Raw genomic sequence first — 17,370 nt, 5'->3', positions numbered from 1 at the left:
AAGAGCCGCTCTTGTGTCTCCAGTGTGAAAGCCCTGAGGGCTTTCACACTGGAGCGGTGCGCTGGCAGGACGCTAAAAAAAAGGTCCTGCAACTTGCAAGCAGTATCTTTGGAGCGGTGAAGGAGCGGTGTGTATACCACTCCTGCCCATTGAAATCAATGGGCAGCGCAGCTATACTGCCAGCAAAGCGCTGCTGCAGCAGTGCTTTGCGGGTGGTTTTAACCCTTTCTCTGAGCCAGCGGGGGGGTAAAAGCTCCCCACTAGTGGCCGAATAGCACCACAAAATTGATGGTAAAGCGCCGCTAAAAATAGCGCCGCTTTACCGCCGACGCACCCACCGCCCCAGTGTAAAAGGGGCCTTACAGACCAATTGATGCATCTGCTGATGAAGTGTGTTTACACGAAACGTGTTGACAGAATGCAAAATGTTTTTAGTCTATAATCACTATCCTTGTTACAATTGTCATTTTCTGACACAAAGTATATACTCCTTCATTGGCAACTGGAATGTGCTGCTATTTTGCTTTTAAGGTTATAATTGCTTGAACTGTTTAGAATATGTCATTTTACAATTTAGTGTATGTATTTACCTGAACTGTACTTTACTTCAATTCACATAATTGGTGGTTTCAATGTACTGTATTTCATACCAAGTTCGATCTTGCTGTGTGACAAACTAATTTGCCTACCACGTACGTATTATTTTTTTGATTCGCCACCTGCCTCAAAGTCCTAATTCCCCTTTAAAAAATGTAATTGATTCAGCGATGGAGGCCCATATTACCATATGTACGCCTCATTTAAAGTCCCAATTCCTAATCCCCCCCCCCATACATAAGGTGCTGAGCGCAAGTGCGTTCTACTGGTCAGGATAAGAATTTATTATGACCATTGGAATAAATGTCTGTGTATATACTGTAGGTGTAAATCACGGTAATAAACTGCACTTTGAACGCAAGCTTGAGGCTCCCCCCCCCCTTTTAAGCTGCTGAACGCTGCTCTAAAAATACGACACAATAAGCATTCGCATATTAAATAACCTAGAGCTGCTTTTAGAGGCATAAAAAAAAAAAAAGCCAGACGCCACTTACAGCAGCATTTTTTCTGCCTGTGTACACAAGGCCTAAACACGAATGACCCCTTTAAAGTTATAAAAAGCAAAGCTTAAGACCGCACATCAAAAAATTAAGAAGTACGGTCATTCATTTTGCTTTTTATATCCATTGCCCAGACCACAGACTGCTTGTTGCATTGCCCTTTAAAGTTACACACAGCAGATTATAAGAAGGGATCTGATAAACAAGGTGACAAAGCATGGTTCAGGGACATAGTCCAGTAGGCACAGACCAAGTAACAAAGTGCGTCCTTGACAAGAGCTGCATCCCATTTAACCCTTCAGTGCCATCGCTACCGCCTGGACCTGAGCCCTCCTGCCTACCGACAACATACTTACTCACAGAGCCTTAATACACCCAAGAATGTACAGATATACCATACACAGACGAATATCTGCATGTAAACCGTAATCCCAGGTGCCTGAGGAGATAACCCATAATAATACCCAAATGAGAGATGGCAAAAAACAAAAACAGGGTGGCCCGTAAGACCTGGACCACCTGAAACTGCTCAAAAGTCAGTATGATCAGCAGGCACCCCTCACCACCCCACAAATCATCAAACAAGAAGCAGAAACGTTGTTGGGTGGGTTGTCATAGTAACACGGATGCCCACCAGAGATCTTACTGGCTTTTGAAGGTTTCCATTTCTTGTTTGATGAATTGTGGGTGGGTTGGCATGATAAGACAAATGCCCACCAGAAACTGTAGAGGCTTTTGAATGTTTCCAGGCACCAGGTTATCTAGGCACACTTCAGAATAAGTTCTATGTTTTAAAGTGATTGTAAAGTCTAGTTTTTTGGGGGGTTTTTTGTTAAAAATAACAAACATGTTATACTTACCTGCTCTGTGTAGTGGTTTTGCACAGAGCAGCCCAGTTCCTCCTCTCGGGTCCCTTGCCGGCTCTCCTGGCCCCTCCCTCCCTCATGATACATGCCCCCACAGCAAGCAGCTTCCTATGGGGGCATCCAAGCCGAGCCACAGCTCCCTGTGTCCATTCAGACTGCAATCCGGTCCAGCCCCATCTCTCTCATTGGCTCACTGAATTTGATTGACAGCAGCAGGAGCCAATGGTGCTGCACTGCCGTCTCAGCCAATGAGGAGGGAGAGTCTCAGGCAGGCGAGTATTAGGTATTATTAAGTATTTAAATTTATAATAATTTAGTATTAAGTATTAGGGGGGCTGATGCACACAAAATGCTTTTTGTCTTAATGCATTTTATGCATTAATGCCTTAATGCATAAAATGCATTAAGATAAAAAAACCTGACTTTACAACCACTTTAAGGCAAAAGTGACCACTCATTTATATATAACCAGTATGGTCATACTGCCTTGTTGGGTCCTACTCCATAGACACCCCGATTTCCACACACTGCACTGATCATAGCCAAAAAAGCTGGAAATAGCTGTATGCAGTTTGGAATAATTGGCTCTATAATATCAGGCCATTTCTGTACTATACAATGGCTCTGGATGTGCATCAGGCCAACAGGGCATAAGACATTCGCATGGCACCACCCACTGTCCTGCAACGAGGAATAATCTTTTAATTTTTGGGGTGTGTGATGGGATGAGACGCGATTACCTTCTGTTCCGAGAAGGCTTATTGACACGTATGGCTATTATTTCTGCCCTTCTGAAAAGTGATCTGTGGTGGAATGCATGCTTGGCAGGCTGTCAGGAGGAGATAGGTCACCGCCTCACCGCTTTAACCCCCAAAATGCCAACCCACTACTCCACAGGGCGATTGCGCCATGGTCCCATTCACTTGAATGGGTCACGTTCAGTGTCAATATCGCCCGCTGAATACGACAATCCAAATTAGGGTAATTTCTAAATAAATTTGATAAAATACGTAATAAATCTGTATATACTATATAGTACAAACATTTTAAAAAACAATTTTAAAGCAAAGTAGGTCAGGCACATGGCCATATAGCCTAAAGTCCTGGCTTATTTCCCTGCTAGGAAGCCATCAGACACTGCATACAGCTGTCTATAGAAGTCAATGGCTATACAAGTGTATATGCGAGTGCTTTCCTTAAAAACACATTTGTGCGTACAACTCCGGATGAAAATTTGTGTGTCTGTACACTTATGTAAGTACTTACGTATACATGTGTAGAGGTGCGCACAGCCATTGACTTCTATAAATCGACGTACGCAGCACCTCTGGGCTCCCTAGGCCCCTTTCACATGAGGCGGACTCCGTTTCCACGTAGTCCGCCTCGGGCCGCCGGCTCAGCGGGAGATCAGTCCGTTGATCTCCGCTGAGCCGGCGGATGACAGGTCCCTCTCTGCTCACTGAGCGGGGAGGGGCTTGTCAGGCGCCGCTGCCGCCTATGGAGGGATCGGATGAAAACGGACAGCATGTCCGTTTTCATCAGATCTCACCCGATCCGATAGCGACGGACCTGGACATAGGGCCATCTGTCTGCTTTTAGCGGATCGCTGTCCGTTTTCATCCGATCCCTCCATAGGCGGCGGCGCCTGACAAGCCCCTCCCCGCTCAGTGAGCAGAAAGGGACCTGTCATCCGCCGGCTCAGCGGAGATCAACGGACTGATCTCCCGCTGAGCCGGCGGACCGAGACGGGCTCCGTAGAAACGGAGTCCGCCTCGTGTGAAAGGGGCCTTAGAGAAGAAATAAACCAGGATTTTGTGCTATACACATGTGCATGTGCCCTCAAATGATTGGATTATGCAGTCTGATACACAAGGGAGTCCCATGCCCCCACGAGACCTTATCACGGATTAGCGGTGTACAGATGGACTAGATGTTGAGGGCAGTAAAAGTATCTCCAGCATCTCATATACTATTCATACATATACATAAATCCTCTGATTTTTTTTTAATTATAAATGAAGATAAAGATCAGAATTATGGGGTGTAGTTCACATGGCTGGAAATTGAAGTGATTATTAATTATAACTGGAAATTAAGGGCAACATGATCGGGTGTGTGCACAGGCAACTATGAGCTTGTGGGTGTGGAGGATTGGGCAAGTCAAAACTGCTTTACCTAGTTCCGAGACCAGAGGTTCTCAACTATCAGGCCATGGACCACCACTGGGCTTCAGCCACCATCCTACTTAGCCAGAGACATTCTGAACGTGGGACAGGCAACATCTCTCCCGGGTCTCGTTCATAGCGTTGTTTCCCTTACACTGGTTCACCTTGGAAGTGTCAGCTGAGCTCTTCCCTGTGGTATCTATACAAATTGAGTTTATGTCGGATTCAAACTTCTTTGAACAATCACAAGTTTGCTGACCAGCTATCCCCATCGGCAGAACTATCCTAAGTGTGAAATTGATTCAATCCACCTTATTTCCTTTTAAGGAAAAAAAGTACTACTATAGTTTTTTTTCTGCAAGTACTGAAGAAGCGTTATCAGAACAATGGGATGTTTTGTGCACATATGGAACCTACGGTATATCTTTCCATCCATATTATCCATTGACTTTAAGCAGCCTCGCATATAAAGTGTCACACTGGAATCTCCTGAGGAAGCTCTATTGAGTGAAACATGTTGAGAGTGGTAGTGTTTTGCTAAAATATGCCTGTATAGAATAAGCGATTTTGTGATATGGATGAATTCTTGTTCTCATGCTTTTTACCTTTATAAATAAAAATTATTGATTTTATATGCTACCAGTGAGTTCCAATCTCCGTACCAAACACCTTAAAAGTCCCGAGGTTTGTTACCTCTTTTCCCTCTTTAGTTTGTTTAAATACATTTCTATTGGGATGTGGTGTTCTATATTTGATTCCTTCATCTTGCTCTATAAAATAAATGTTGAGGGCAGTAGAAGTATCTCCAGCATCTCATATACTATTCATACACATTGCATATACATTAATCCTCTGATTTTTTTTTTAGTTATAAAATGAAGATAAAGATCAAGATTATGGGGTGTAGTTCACATGGCTGGAAATTGAAGTGATTATTAATTGTAACTGGAGATTAAGGGGAACATGATCGGGTGTGTGCACAGGCAACTATGAGCTTGTGGATGCAGAGGATTGGACAAGTAAAAGCTGCTTTACCTGGTTCCTAGACCAGAGGTTCTCAATCATCGGGCCATGGACCACCACTGGGCCTCTAGCTAGCTGCAGATCCCCAACCTCCCCACAGTGCCCCCTATAGTTGCCCGCAGTGTCGGTCAACCTTGCGCAGTTCCCTGGCCACCCTCAAGAGCCTTCAGGCCCCACAGTGCCAACCTCCCACAGAGCTCCACAGCCCCTTGCAGTGTGCCCTAGCTTGCTACAGAGCCCATAGTGCCTCCAACAGTGTCCCACTGTGCCTTCCAGCTCCCACCCAACCTCCCATAGTGGCCTGCAGGGCTCCACAATCTTGAACAGTGCCCTTGGCCCCCCAAAAACCTTCATCCCCCACAGTGCCAATCTCCCACAAATTTCCACAGCCCCCTGCAGCGTACCCTAGCTTGCTGCACAGCCTCCCATAGTGCCTCCAACAGTGTCCCACCTAACCTCCTATAGTGTCCCGCAGTGCCCCCGGCCCCCTAAGGGCCTTCGGTCCTTGCACTGCCAAACTCCCACAGAGCTCCGCAGCCCCCTGAAGTGTCCCCTAGCTTGAGGTACAGCCTCCAGCCTCCCATAATGCCTCCAAAGTGTTCCGCAGTGCCACCCAACCTCCCATAGTGGCCTGAAGTGCCTCAACCTCACGCAGTGCCTCCCAAGAACCACCATAGTGCTTCCCAACCTCCCACAAAGCCCCAACCCTCCCCTCCCCCGCAGTGCCCCCTGCACAGCCACCAGCCCCCATAGTGCCTCCAACAGTGCCATCCAGCCCTCTAAAAGCCTTCAGTCCCCAACAACCTCTCACAGAGAACCCCCTACCCACAGTGCTCCATAGTATGTTGCATAGCTTCCAGCCCCCCCCCCCCCCCCCCAACAGTGGCCCCCAGCCCCTGCACAGCCCTCTAATTCCCCAAATTGACCTTGCAAAGCCCTCCAAAAACCTCATACCCTTCAGGGCCATCATGTTCGCAGCAAAATTCCCCCCCCCCCCCCCCATAAGCTCCCTCCTGGTGACACCCAGTCCCATCCAGAGCCATTCAGATTTTAAATACACATTTTATATTCCCATACTTCCAATGTGTGAGCACCAACTTTTTTATTTTTTTTAATTTTATATATTTTTTTATAACTATTGTGGCATTGAAGGTTTTGGAAGAATTTCCAATCTTCAGTCTCAACGTTAAGAATACCTAATAGACCTAAACGAATATTTGCAGACCAGCAGACTCCCCGCAAGGGAGAATTTTTAAATTTATAGAGTTGGAGGTCAGCAGCCGCCTCCTTTACATATAGAAGACCTGCAGGTTATAGCAAAGACCCCACAGAGCTCACAGTGTGCCCGCAGGAAATTTACATACATAGAGGAAGATCAAGAGAAAATGTTCTGCAGCAGAACAGCCACCTGAAGGCTGCAGGAAATTGGCATACTGACATTTAAAGTGCAAATCCAGAAATTATTTTTTAATGGGAGTAGAGTAGGAGTTAGGACCTCAGTCAGGTTTTTATTGCTACTTACAAGCATCTCCTGTCCCTATGACAAGGTGCCACCAGGACAGGAATTCTGAAAATGAAAAAAAAAAAAAAGTACAATGTCAACAGACAGCACTAGAAATATTTTCTGTCCTGGTGACAACAGTGTGCCTGGAACAAAACATCTCCCAGGCGGAGCCACAGAGAACAGTAAAAACTTCATCCAAAAAGGTGAAAAAAGATTTTGGCTCGAGATGTACTTTAAGCCCTACAGATTAGGGTGAGCATGGGTACCCAAGGCTGGGAGAACTGGGGCACCCAACACCAAATTCTTCCAGATCAGGGGGAACATCAGCACCAAAGTCCGACAGGACAGGGGCACACGGGTACCAAAGTCTTGTAGAACAGGGGGACATCAGCATCAAAGTCTTACAAGAAGGTGACATGCGGGCACCACAGCCTTGCAGAGCGGGCACACGCGTGCACCACAGCCTTGCAGAGCGGGCACACGCGGGCACCACAGCCTTGCAGAGCGGGCACCACAGCCTTGCAGAGCGGGCACACGCGGGCACCACAGCCACAGCATGCCAGAGCAGGCACCACAGCCTTGCAGAGCGGGCACACGCAGGCACCACAGCCTTGCGGAGCGGGCACACGCAGGCACCACAGCCTTGCAGAGCGGGCACCACAGCCTTGCAGATGCGGGCACACGCGGGCACCACAGCCTTGCAGATGCGGGCACACGCGGGCACCACAGCCTTGCAGATGCGGGCACACGCGGGCACCACAGCCTTGCAGAGCGGGCACACGCGGGCACCACAGCCTTGCAGAGCAGGCACCGCAGCCTTGCAGAGTGGGCACACGCAGGCACAACAGCCTTGTAGAGCGGGCACCACAGCCTTGCAGAGCGGGCACACGCGGGCACCACAGCCTTGCAGAGCAGGCACCACAGCCTTGCAGAGCGGGCACACGCGGGCACCACAGCCTTGCAGAGCGGGCACACGCAGGCACCACAGCCTTGCAGAGCGGGCACACGCAGGCACCACAGCCTTGCAGAGCGGGCACACGCAGGCACCACAGCCTTGCAGAGCGGGCACACGCAGGCACCACAGCCTTGCAGAGCAATCACCAGAGCCTTGCAGGGTGGTCACACGCGGGCATCACAGCCTTGCAGAGCAGGCACACGCGGGCACCACAGCCTTGCAGAGCAGGCACCAGAGCCTTGCAGGGCGGTCAGCACACCACAGCCTTCCAGGGCAGTCACACGCGGGCACCACAGCTCAACAGACAGCACTAGAAATATTTTCTGTCCTGGTGACAACAGTGTGCCTGGAACAAAACATCTCCCAGGCGGAGCCACAGAGAACAGTAAAAACTTCATCCAAAAAGGTGAAAAAAGATTTTGGCTCGAGATGTACTTTAAGCCCTACAGATTAGGATGAGCATGGGTACCCAAGGCTGGGAGAACTGGGGCACCCAACACCAAATTCTTCCAGATCAGGGGGAACATCAGCACCAAAGTCCGACAGGACAGGGGCACACGGGTACCAAAGTCTTGTAGAACAGGGGGACATCAGCATCAAAGTCTTACAAGAAGGTGACATGCGGACACCACAGCCTTGCAGAGCGGGCACACGCGGGCACCACAGCCTTGCAGAGCGGGCACCACAGCCTTGCAGAGCGGGCACACGCGGGCACCACAGCCACAGCATGCCAGAGCAGGCACCACAGCCTTGCAGAGCGGTCACACACAGGCACCACAGCCTTGCAGAGCGGGCACACACAGCCTTGCAGATGCGGGCACACGCGGGCACCACAGCCTTGCAGATGCGGGCACACGCGGGCACCACAGCCTTGCAGATGCGGGCACACGCGGGCACCACAGCCTTGCAGATGCGGGCACACGCGGGCACCACAGCCTTGCAGATGCGGGCACACGCGGGCACCAAAGCCTTGCAGAGCGGGCACACGCAGGCACCAAAGCCTTGCAGAGCGGGCACACGCAGGCACCACAGCCTTGTAGAGCGGGCACCACAGCCTTGCAGAGCGGGCACACGCGGGCACCACAGCCTTGCAGAGCAGGCACCACAGCCTTGCAGAGCGGGCACACGCAGGCACCACAGCCTTGCAGAGCGGGCACACGCAGGCACCACAGCCTTGCAGAGCGGGCACACGCAGGCACCACAGCCTTGCAGAGCGGGCACACGCAGGCACCACAGCCTTGCAGAGCGGGCACACGCAGGCACCACAGCCTTGCAGAGCGGGCACACGCAGGCACCACAGCCTTGCAGAGCGGGCACACGCAGGCACCACAGCCTTGCAGAGCGGGCACACGCAGGCACCACAGCCTTGCAGAGCGGGCACACGCAGGCACCACAGCCTTGCAGAGCGGTCACACACAGGCACCACAGCCTTGCAGAGCGGGCACACACAGCCTTGCAGATGCGGGCACACGCGGGCACCACAGCCTTGCAGATGCGGGCACACGCGGGCACCACAGCCTTGCAGATGCGGGCACACGCGGGCACCACAGCCTTGCAGATGCGGGCACACGCGGGCACCACAGCCTTGCAGAGCGGGCACACGCGGGCACCACAGCCTTGCAGAGCGGGCACCGCAGCCTTGCAGAGTGGGCACACGCAGGCACCACAGCCTTGTAGAGCGGGCACCACAGCCTTGCAGAGCGGGCACACGCAGGCACCACAGCCTTGCAGAGCGGGCACACGCAGGCACCACAGCCTTGCAGAGCGGGCACACGCAGGCACCACAGCCTTGCAGAGCGGGCACACGCAGGCACCACAGCCTTGCAGAGCGGGCACCACAGCCTTGCAGAGCGGGCACACGCGGGCACCACAGCCTTGCAGAGCAATCACCAGAGCCTTGCAGGGTGGTCACACGCGGGCATCACAGCCTTGCAGAGCAGGCACACGCGGGCACCACAGCCTTGCAGAGCAGGCACCAGAGCCTTGCAGAGCGGTCAGCACACCACAGCCTTCCAGGGCAGTCACACGTGGGCACCACAGCTTTGCAGGGCAGGGGCACCACAGAATCAAAGTCTTACAGGACCATGACACGCAGACACCAAAAAGTCTTGCAGAGCAGTGACACACAGACACTAATGTCTCACAGCACAGTGGCAAACAGAGCAGTGACACACAAGCACCAAAGTCTGGCAGAACACTGGCATTAGCATCCTGGATCACAGCAATAGAGCATCCAGGATGTACCCCCTCCCCCTCCCCATGGGGACTCTGCTTATAAAGACTAGTAATATAATAACACACAGGCAGGGAAGGGTGTGACCTGATATAACAGTCTATAGAGGATCAGTGCTGCTGATGGGAGTAGTCTGAACTCCTCCCAGGCATGCTGGGACTTGTAGTCCCCCAGATATCCCCTATATAACAGAACACTATACCTTCCCCAGCTCTGTATAGCCTGGGGAGACCCCTGGCTGCATGCACAATGCACACAATAGGACATATAAGGAAAGGTGGGGATGCTCAGTGTAGGGAGTACCTGGTTGCCCCGACTCTCCTTCCACAGCTTCATCTGATCCGCACTCTTCTCCCTCTTATCCGCCATGATTGCCCCTACAGCGCACACTCTGCCCTCTGCACACACTTATAATGCAAAGCCACGGGTCCCGCCCACCCCTGGATAGCCAGGCGCTGATAGGACAGGGGTGAGAGGGGAGGAGCGCGAGATTGGTCAGGAGAGCTGTCAGTGTCAGTGTCCAGAGACAATTATAATGCACAGACATAGCCCCGCCCACCCCCTGAGGAGCCAGCTGCTGATAGGACAGGAGAGAAGAAGGAGGAGCGCGGGATTGGTCAGGAGAGCTGTCAAAGGCTGGAGAGAAGAATGAAGTACAAAGGTGACAGTACATGTGTGTGGAGGAGGGGTGCAGGGTTATCACTCCGAGAAACTTTCACACATATCGGCTGCTTATTTCCTTCTTCTTCTCATTATTATTATTATATTTTTGTATTGTTATTATGCTTCTTATTTATTGTTATTTTCTGAGCCTGGCTAGAATATCTATGGGGCTGATTTATTAAAACCGGAGAGTGCAGAATGTGGTGCATGGCAGCCAATCAGCTTTAACTTTTTTTTGTTTTTTGTTTTTTAAGTTTGTTCCGTTAAGCTTTGACAATAACACCAAGAAGCTGATTGGCTCCAATGCAGAGCTGCACCAGATTTTGCACTCTCCAGCTTTAGTAAATCAACCCCACTGTGATTGCCAAGTGTCCCTGTTTTTGCAGATCCTATACCAGGGGAATTCAAATTTAAGGAGGTCCGGTCAATAAAAAAAAAAGTGCAGCTTAGCAGTGCCCACCAGTGCCGGTGTCACCAATGCAGCTTTTCCGTGCTCATCAGTGCAGTGTCACCAGTGCAGCTTAGCAGTGCCCACCGGTGTCACCAGTGCAGTTTAGCAGTGCCCATCAGTGCAGCTTAGCAGTGCCCACCGGTGTCAGCAGTGCCCACCAGTGCCGGTGTCACCAGTGCAGCTTAGCAGTGCCAGTGTCAACAGTGCAGCTTAGCAGTGCCAGTGTCACCAGTGCAGCTTAGCAGTGCCAGTGTCAACAGTGCAGCTTAGCAGTGCCAGTGTCACCAGTGCAGCTTTTCAGTGCCCATCAGTGCAGTGTCACCAGTGCAGCTTATGAGTGCGGTGTCACCAGTGCAGCTTAGCAGCGCCCACCAGTGTCGGTGTCACTAGTGCAGCTTAGCAGTGCCCATCAGTGCAGCTTAGCAGTACCCACCAGTGTCACCATTGCAGCTTAGCAGTGCCCACCAGTGCCGGTGTCACCAGTGCAGCTTAGCAGTGCCCATCAGTGCGGTGTCACCAGTGCAGCTTTTCAGTGCCCATCAGTGCAGTGTCACAGTGCAGCTTATAAGTGCGGTGCCACCAGTGCAGCTTAGCAGTGCCCACCAGTGTCGGTGTCACCAGTGCAGCTTAGCAGTGCCCATCAGTGCAGCTTAGCAGTGCCCACCAGTGTCCCCAGTGCAGCTTAGCAGTGCCCACCAGTGCCAGTGTCACCAGTGCAGCTTTTCCATGCTCATCGGTGCGGTGTCACCAGTGCAGCTTAGCGGTGCTCACCAGTGCAGCGTAGCAGTGCCCACCAGTGTCACCAGTGCAGTTTAGCAGTGCCCATCAGTGCAGCTTAGCAGTGCCCACCGGTGTCACCAGTGCAGTTTAGCAGTGCCCACCAGTGCCGGTGTCACCAGTGCAGCTTAGCAGTGCTGGTGTCACCAGTGCAACTTAGCAGTGCCCATCAGTGCGGTGTCACCAGTGCAGCTTTTCAGTGCCCATCAGTGCAGTGTCACCAGTGCAGCTTATAAGTGCGGTGTCACCAGTGCAGCTTAGCAGTGCCCACCAGTGTCGGTGTCACCAGTGCAGCTTAGCAGTGCCCATCAGTGCAGCTTAGCAGTGCCCACCAGTGTCACCAGTGCAGCTTAGCAGTGCCCACCAGTGCCGGTGTCACCAGTGCAGCTTAGCAGTGCCCATCAGTGCGGTGTCACCAGTGCAGCTTTTCAGTGCCCATCAGTGCAGTGTCACCAGTGCAGCTTATAAGTGCAGTGCCACCAGTGCAGCTTAGCAGTGCCCAACAGTGCCAGTGTTACCAGTGCAGCTTAGCAGTGCTCACCAATGCAGCTTAGCAGTGCCCATTAGTGCCGGTGGCACCAGTGCAGCTTATTAGTGCTCATCGGTGTGGTGTCACAAGTGCAGCTTTTCAGTACCCATCAGTGCGGTGTCATCAGTGCAGCTTAGCAGTGCCCATCAGTGCAGTGTCACCAGTGCAGCTTATCAGTGCCGGTGTCACCAGTGCAGCTTTTCAGTGCTGGTGTCATCAGTGCAGCTTAGCAGTGCCCACCAGTGCCGGTGTCACCAGTGCAGCTTATCAGTGCCCATCACTGCAGCTTAGCAGTGCTCATCAGTGCGGTTTCACCAGTGCAGCTTAGCAGTGCCCACCAGTGTCACCAGTGCAGCGTGACAGTGCCTATCAGTGCTGCTTAGCAGTGCCCACGGTGTCACCAGTGCAGTTTAGTAGTGCCCATCAGTGCCGGTGTCACCAGTGCAGCTTTTCCGTGCTCATCAGTGCGGTGTCACCAGTGCAGCTTAGCGGTGCCCACCAGTCCTGGTGTCACCAGTGCAGCTTAGCAGTGCCAGTGTCACCAGTGCAGCTTAGCAGTGTCCATCAGTGTGATGTCACCAGTGCAGCTTATCAGTGCCGGTGTCACCAGTGCAGCTTAGCAGTGCCCATCAGTGCTGGTGTCACCAGTGCAGCTTTTCTGTGCTCATCAGTGCGGTGTCACCAGTGCAGCTTAGCAGTGCCCACCTGTGTCACCAGTGCAGTTTAGCAGTGCTCATCAGTACAGCTTAGCAGTGCCCACCGGTGTCACCAGTGCAGTTTAGCAGTGCCCACCAGTGCCGGTGTCACCAGCGCAGCTTAGCAGTGCCGGTGTCAACAGTGCAGCTTAGTAGTGCCCATCAGTGCGGTGTCACCAGTGCAGCTTAGTAGTGCCCACCAGTGCCAGTGTCACCAGTGCAGCATTTCCGTGCTCATCAGTGCGGTGTCACCAGTGCAGCTTAGCAGTGTCGGTGTCACCAGTGCAGCTTAGCAGTGTCCATCAGTGTGGTGTCACCAGTGCAGCTTATCAGTGCCGGTGTCACCAGTGCAGCTTAGCAGTGCCCATCAGTGCTGGTGTCACCAGTGCAACTTTTCTGTGCTCATCAATGCGGTGTCACCAGTGCAGCTTAGCAGTGCCCACCAGTGCCGGTGTCACCAGTGCAGCTTAGCAGTGCCCACCAGTGCCGGTGTCACCAGTGCAGCTTATCAGTGCCCATCAGTGCAGAGCAGGGATAGTTACAGATCCTCCAGATGACAAAGCGGGTCGGGCTGACAGGTCTGTATGTGAGAACACCGCTGGTTGTACAGTCCCGCCTCCCAGCATCGGCATTGTGATAGACAGCGCAGAGCGCACTGTTCCAATGTACAGGGAGGTGGGGCTGTACAACCAGCGGTGTTCTCACATACAGACCTGTCAGCCCGACCCGCTTTGTCATCTGGAGGATCTGTAACTCTCCCCGTTCTGCACTGAGAGAGATGGCGGACTGGTGGGCGGTGGGTGGCGAGGGGGGGACGGGGGCAGTGCTGGTAGGGAGGAGGAGGGGGAGCAGAGGAGGAGGACACCACCTCTATGGGCGCCACAGATCGGGGGCTGTGAGACCCCCCTCCACCCACTACAGCAAGCCGGGAAGGACAAATCCATGCTCGCTTTCAGAGGACTACAAGGGGGCGTGTCAGACCGCTCGCTGAGGTTATGGGAGGGATAGCAGCCAGCGGTCTTACAAACAGGAAGTCACCAGGCAATAACAGTTTTCAGCAAGTTCAGCAAGCTATTGCAGAGGAACTACAGAGCTCAGAAGAACATGGCTGACATAGTTGGTGAAGGTAGAAGATCAGCAACAAAAACATGGAAAAAAGTTTTTGCCCGGAGTTGGGATTTACCAAAAGTTGTGCTGAAGAGAAGACTGGAGTCTATATACAGGAGTGAATAGCAAGTTACACTGAATCTTCTGGGCATCCCATAATTTCCCTTTTCCATCCAAGTTCAATCCTCTCAATAAATGTAAAAAAGCAAAGCTTATGGATTGTTCTGTGTTTCTGAATGCCTGAGAGATGGATCCCGGGTTGGGCAGGGTGACAGGTGAACCACTACATTCAGCAACCCCTACAGGGGCATGGCTACCACCCCCAACTGTTCTCTCTTTAGCTGCAAAGGCAGCAGCTGGGGGTGTACCCATGTTGTGCCTGCGGCTGGAAGTATATTCCCACGTGAATGGGGCCATGCTGCAACTAACCAGCAACTGTGTAGTGACGCTGCATTTAGGGGGTTAAAACAGGAGGTGAGGAGGCAACATATTGCCTCTTCACTGCCTGTCAAATGCCTCAGAAAAGCGATCTGCACATGGATCGCTTTTCAGAGTAGTGCCATTTTCTTTCTGGTATTATGAACAAGCCATAACAAATCAGCTCTAACAATACAGAAATAGGGGTCAGGACTGAAAGTATTGTACATACATACACATGCATGTAAACACACACGTACGCACATAAATACACACATACATATATAAACACGTAAATACACACACACACACATATATATTATTATTATTATTATTATTCAGGATTTATGTAGCGCCAACAGTTTACGCAGCGCTTTACAATATAAAAGGGAGACAATACAGTTATAATACAATAAAATACAAGAGGATTAAGAGGGCCCTGCTCAGAAGAGCTTACAATCTAATATATAAATACATACATGCATACACAGGGCTGCGTTAGAAATCACAGGGCCCCATACAGCCTACCTGACAGAATCCCTCCCCCCATCCCTGAATTACAAAACTTTTAAATAATGTTTTCCAATTTGTAAAGATTGTTTTTACAATTTGAAATATTATTTTTATTTATTTTTTACTTTTCTTAAAATTATTTTTGACAATATTTTGAAGGGGGGGGGGGGTCAGTGACGTATCAGGGGACCCCTAACACCTCACCTTTCAAACACAGGATGCAGCTGGGAGCGAAAGCCAGCTGCTCCCGCCTCCTCTCTTGCCTGGTGCTCAAGTGAGTGCTGGAGGATCAGAGCAGAGAGCCGGTGACTTACAGTGAAGACTCAGAATGTGATGAAGTCAAAGAATGCCAATAAGGCCCCTGTCACACTGGGGCGGTTTGCAGGCGTTATTGCGCTAAAAATAGCGCCTGCAAACCGCCCCTAAACAGCCTCCGCTGTTTGTTCAGTGTGAAAGCCCGAGGGCTTTCACACTGAAGCGGTGCGCTGGCAGGAGAAGAAAAAATCTCCTGCGAGCCGCGTCTTTGGAGCGGTGAAGGAGCGGTGTATTCACCGCTCCTAAACCGCTCCTGCCCATTGAAATCAATGGGACAGCGCGGCTATACCGCGGTAATACCGCGGCTATAGCCGCGCTATACGAGGGGTTTTAACCCTTTTTCGGCTGCCAGCGGGGGGTTAAAACCGCACCGCTAGCGGCCGAATACCGCGGTAAAACAGCACTAAAAATAGCGCTGTTTTACCGCCGACGCCCCCTACCGCCTCAGTGTGAAAGGGGCCTAAGCATTGGCTGTCTGTAACTGGCGGAGACCTCTTATGCAAATACTCACTTCAGACACGAGAGAGATTTACTAAAACCGGAGAGCGCAAAACCTGGTGCAGCTGTGCACGGTAGCCAATCAGCTTCTAACTTCAGTTTGTTCAATTAAGCTTTGACAAAAAAAAACCTGGAGGGTGGTTGGTTTCTATGCAGAGCTGCACCAGATTTTTCACTCTCCAGTTTTGGTAACTCAACCCCCAGAAGCTGATGAGTTAAAGCAGAGTTCCACACAAAAATGGAACTTCCACTTTTTGGAACCCTCCCCCCCTCCGGTGTCACATTTGGCACCTTTCAGGGGGGAGGGGGGTGCAGATACCTGTCTAAGACAGGTATTTGCACCCACTTCCGGCATAGACTCCCATGGGAGTCTACGCCTCTTCCCGTCCCCACCGCGCTGTCTCCTGGGAACACACAGCTCCCAGGAGAGAGCGGGGACCATTTGGGACACGCAGCGCGACTCACGCATGCGCAGTAGGGAACCGGGAAGTGAAGCCGCAACGCTTCACTTCCTGATTCCCTCACCTAGGATGGCAGCGGCAGCTGCCGAGAACCAAGCGGGTTCTCGGCGCCCCCTGCCGACATCGCTGGACCCTGGGACAGGTAAGTGGCCATGTATTAAAAGTCAGCAGCTGCAGTATTTGTAGCTGCTGGCTTTTAATATTTTTTTTTTAGGCGGTGTGGGTGAACCCCCGCTTTAATTGCTGCCCTCTGCTCCTTGCTTTTGGTTGGTGAGCCTGCCATCACAGCGATGAGCCAACAGTGGGAGCAAATCATATCACTGCCTTTGTATTATACAGCATCTTCCAGCTATGGGGTTCTGACTATTGTATTCTAGTGTGAGGCTAGTAAAGAATATGTATGGGTACATGTTATTGTATAAGTATGTTAATAACAGACCAAGCCTTAGAATGACATTGCCAGTGCTCACTGTAAATAAAACATAATTGTGTATAAGGTACTGAATCACTTCTTTGTAATATACCTAAATAAAACTTACTGAACCCTACTATGATAATGACTATGCTAATGACTATGGTAATAAAACAGAGAGTACAATAAATGTATTTATAATAAATGTGTGGTCTTATTGTAAAGTTCATCTACAGTATATTTCTTTATTGTTTTTTATATCTTGCAAGTCTATTGTGCCTTATATTTATGACTCTGTATTGGGTGGGCCATGTTTTTCTTGTGAATAGGGTGTTTAGTAGGGATGAGCATGGGTTTAGACTGATCTAATACAGTGTGTACAGTTTCTACTACACTTCTGGTGGTGTACACAGTATACAATACAGTGCAGCTGTTGTGCAGTTGCTAATACAGTGCAGGCGGTGTACACAGTATCTAATACAGTGTGTACAGTTTCTGCTACACTTCTGGTGGTGTACACAGTATACAATACTGTGCAGCCATTGTACACTTTCGAATACACTTCAGGCGGTATACATAGTATCTAATACAGTGTAGTGTGGTGTTGCAAAACAAAAAATACATCATGTCCGGAAGGCCACCAAGGAGAGGCAGATGCTCACAGGCCACTAAAAGAGGACAAGCAGCCT

At 51.0% G+C, this 17,370-nt stretch overlaps 1 protein-coding gene across 1 annotated transcript in view; it reads right to left on the bottom strand.

Moving 5' to 3' along the window:
• LOC141111968 (catalase) overlaps nt 1–10,304 on the bottom strand; it is a 55,296-nt gene extending 44,992 nt beyond the window's left edge. Inside the window, exon 1 of the mRNA XM_073604214.1 lies at nt 10,147–10,304. Within this exon, the coding sequence (XP_073460315.1) occupies nt 10,147–10,212 (66 nt within the window). The 5' untranslated portion in view covers nt 10,213–10,304. The remainder of the gene's footprint in view (nt 1–10,146) is intronic.
• Between the last annotated feature and the right edge of the window lie 7,066 nt (nt 10,305–17,370).

This window comes from Aquarana catesbeiana, linkage group LG11 (assembly GCF_042186555.1).
Source record: "Aquarana catesbeiana isolate 2022-GZ linkage group LG11, ASM4218655v1, whole genome shotgun sequence".
Classification (NCBI taxonomy): Eukaryota; Metazoa; Chordata; class Amphibia; order Anura; family Ranidae; genus Aquarana; species Aquarana catesbeiana.
The sequence above is the reverse complement of the archived record's forward strand: the minus strand, read 5'-3'. Positions and strand labels throughout refer to the sequence as shown.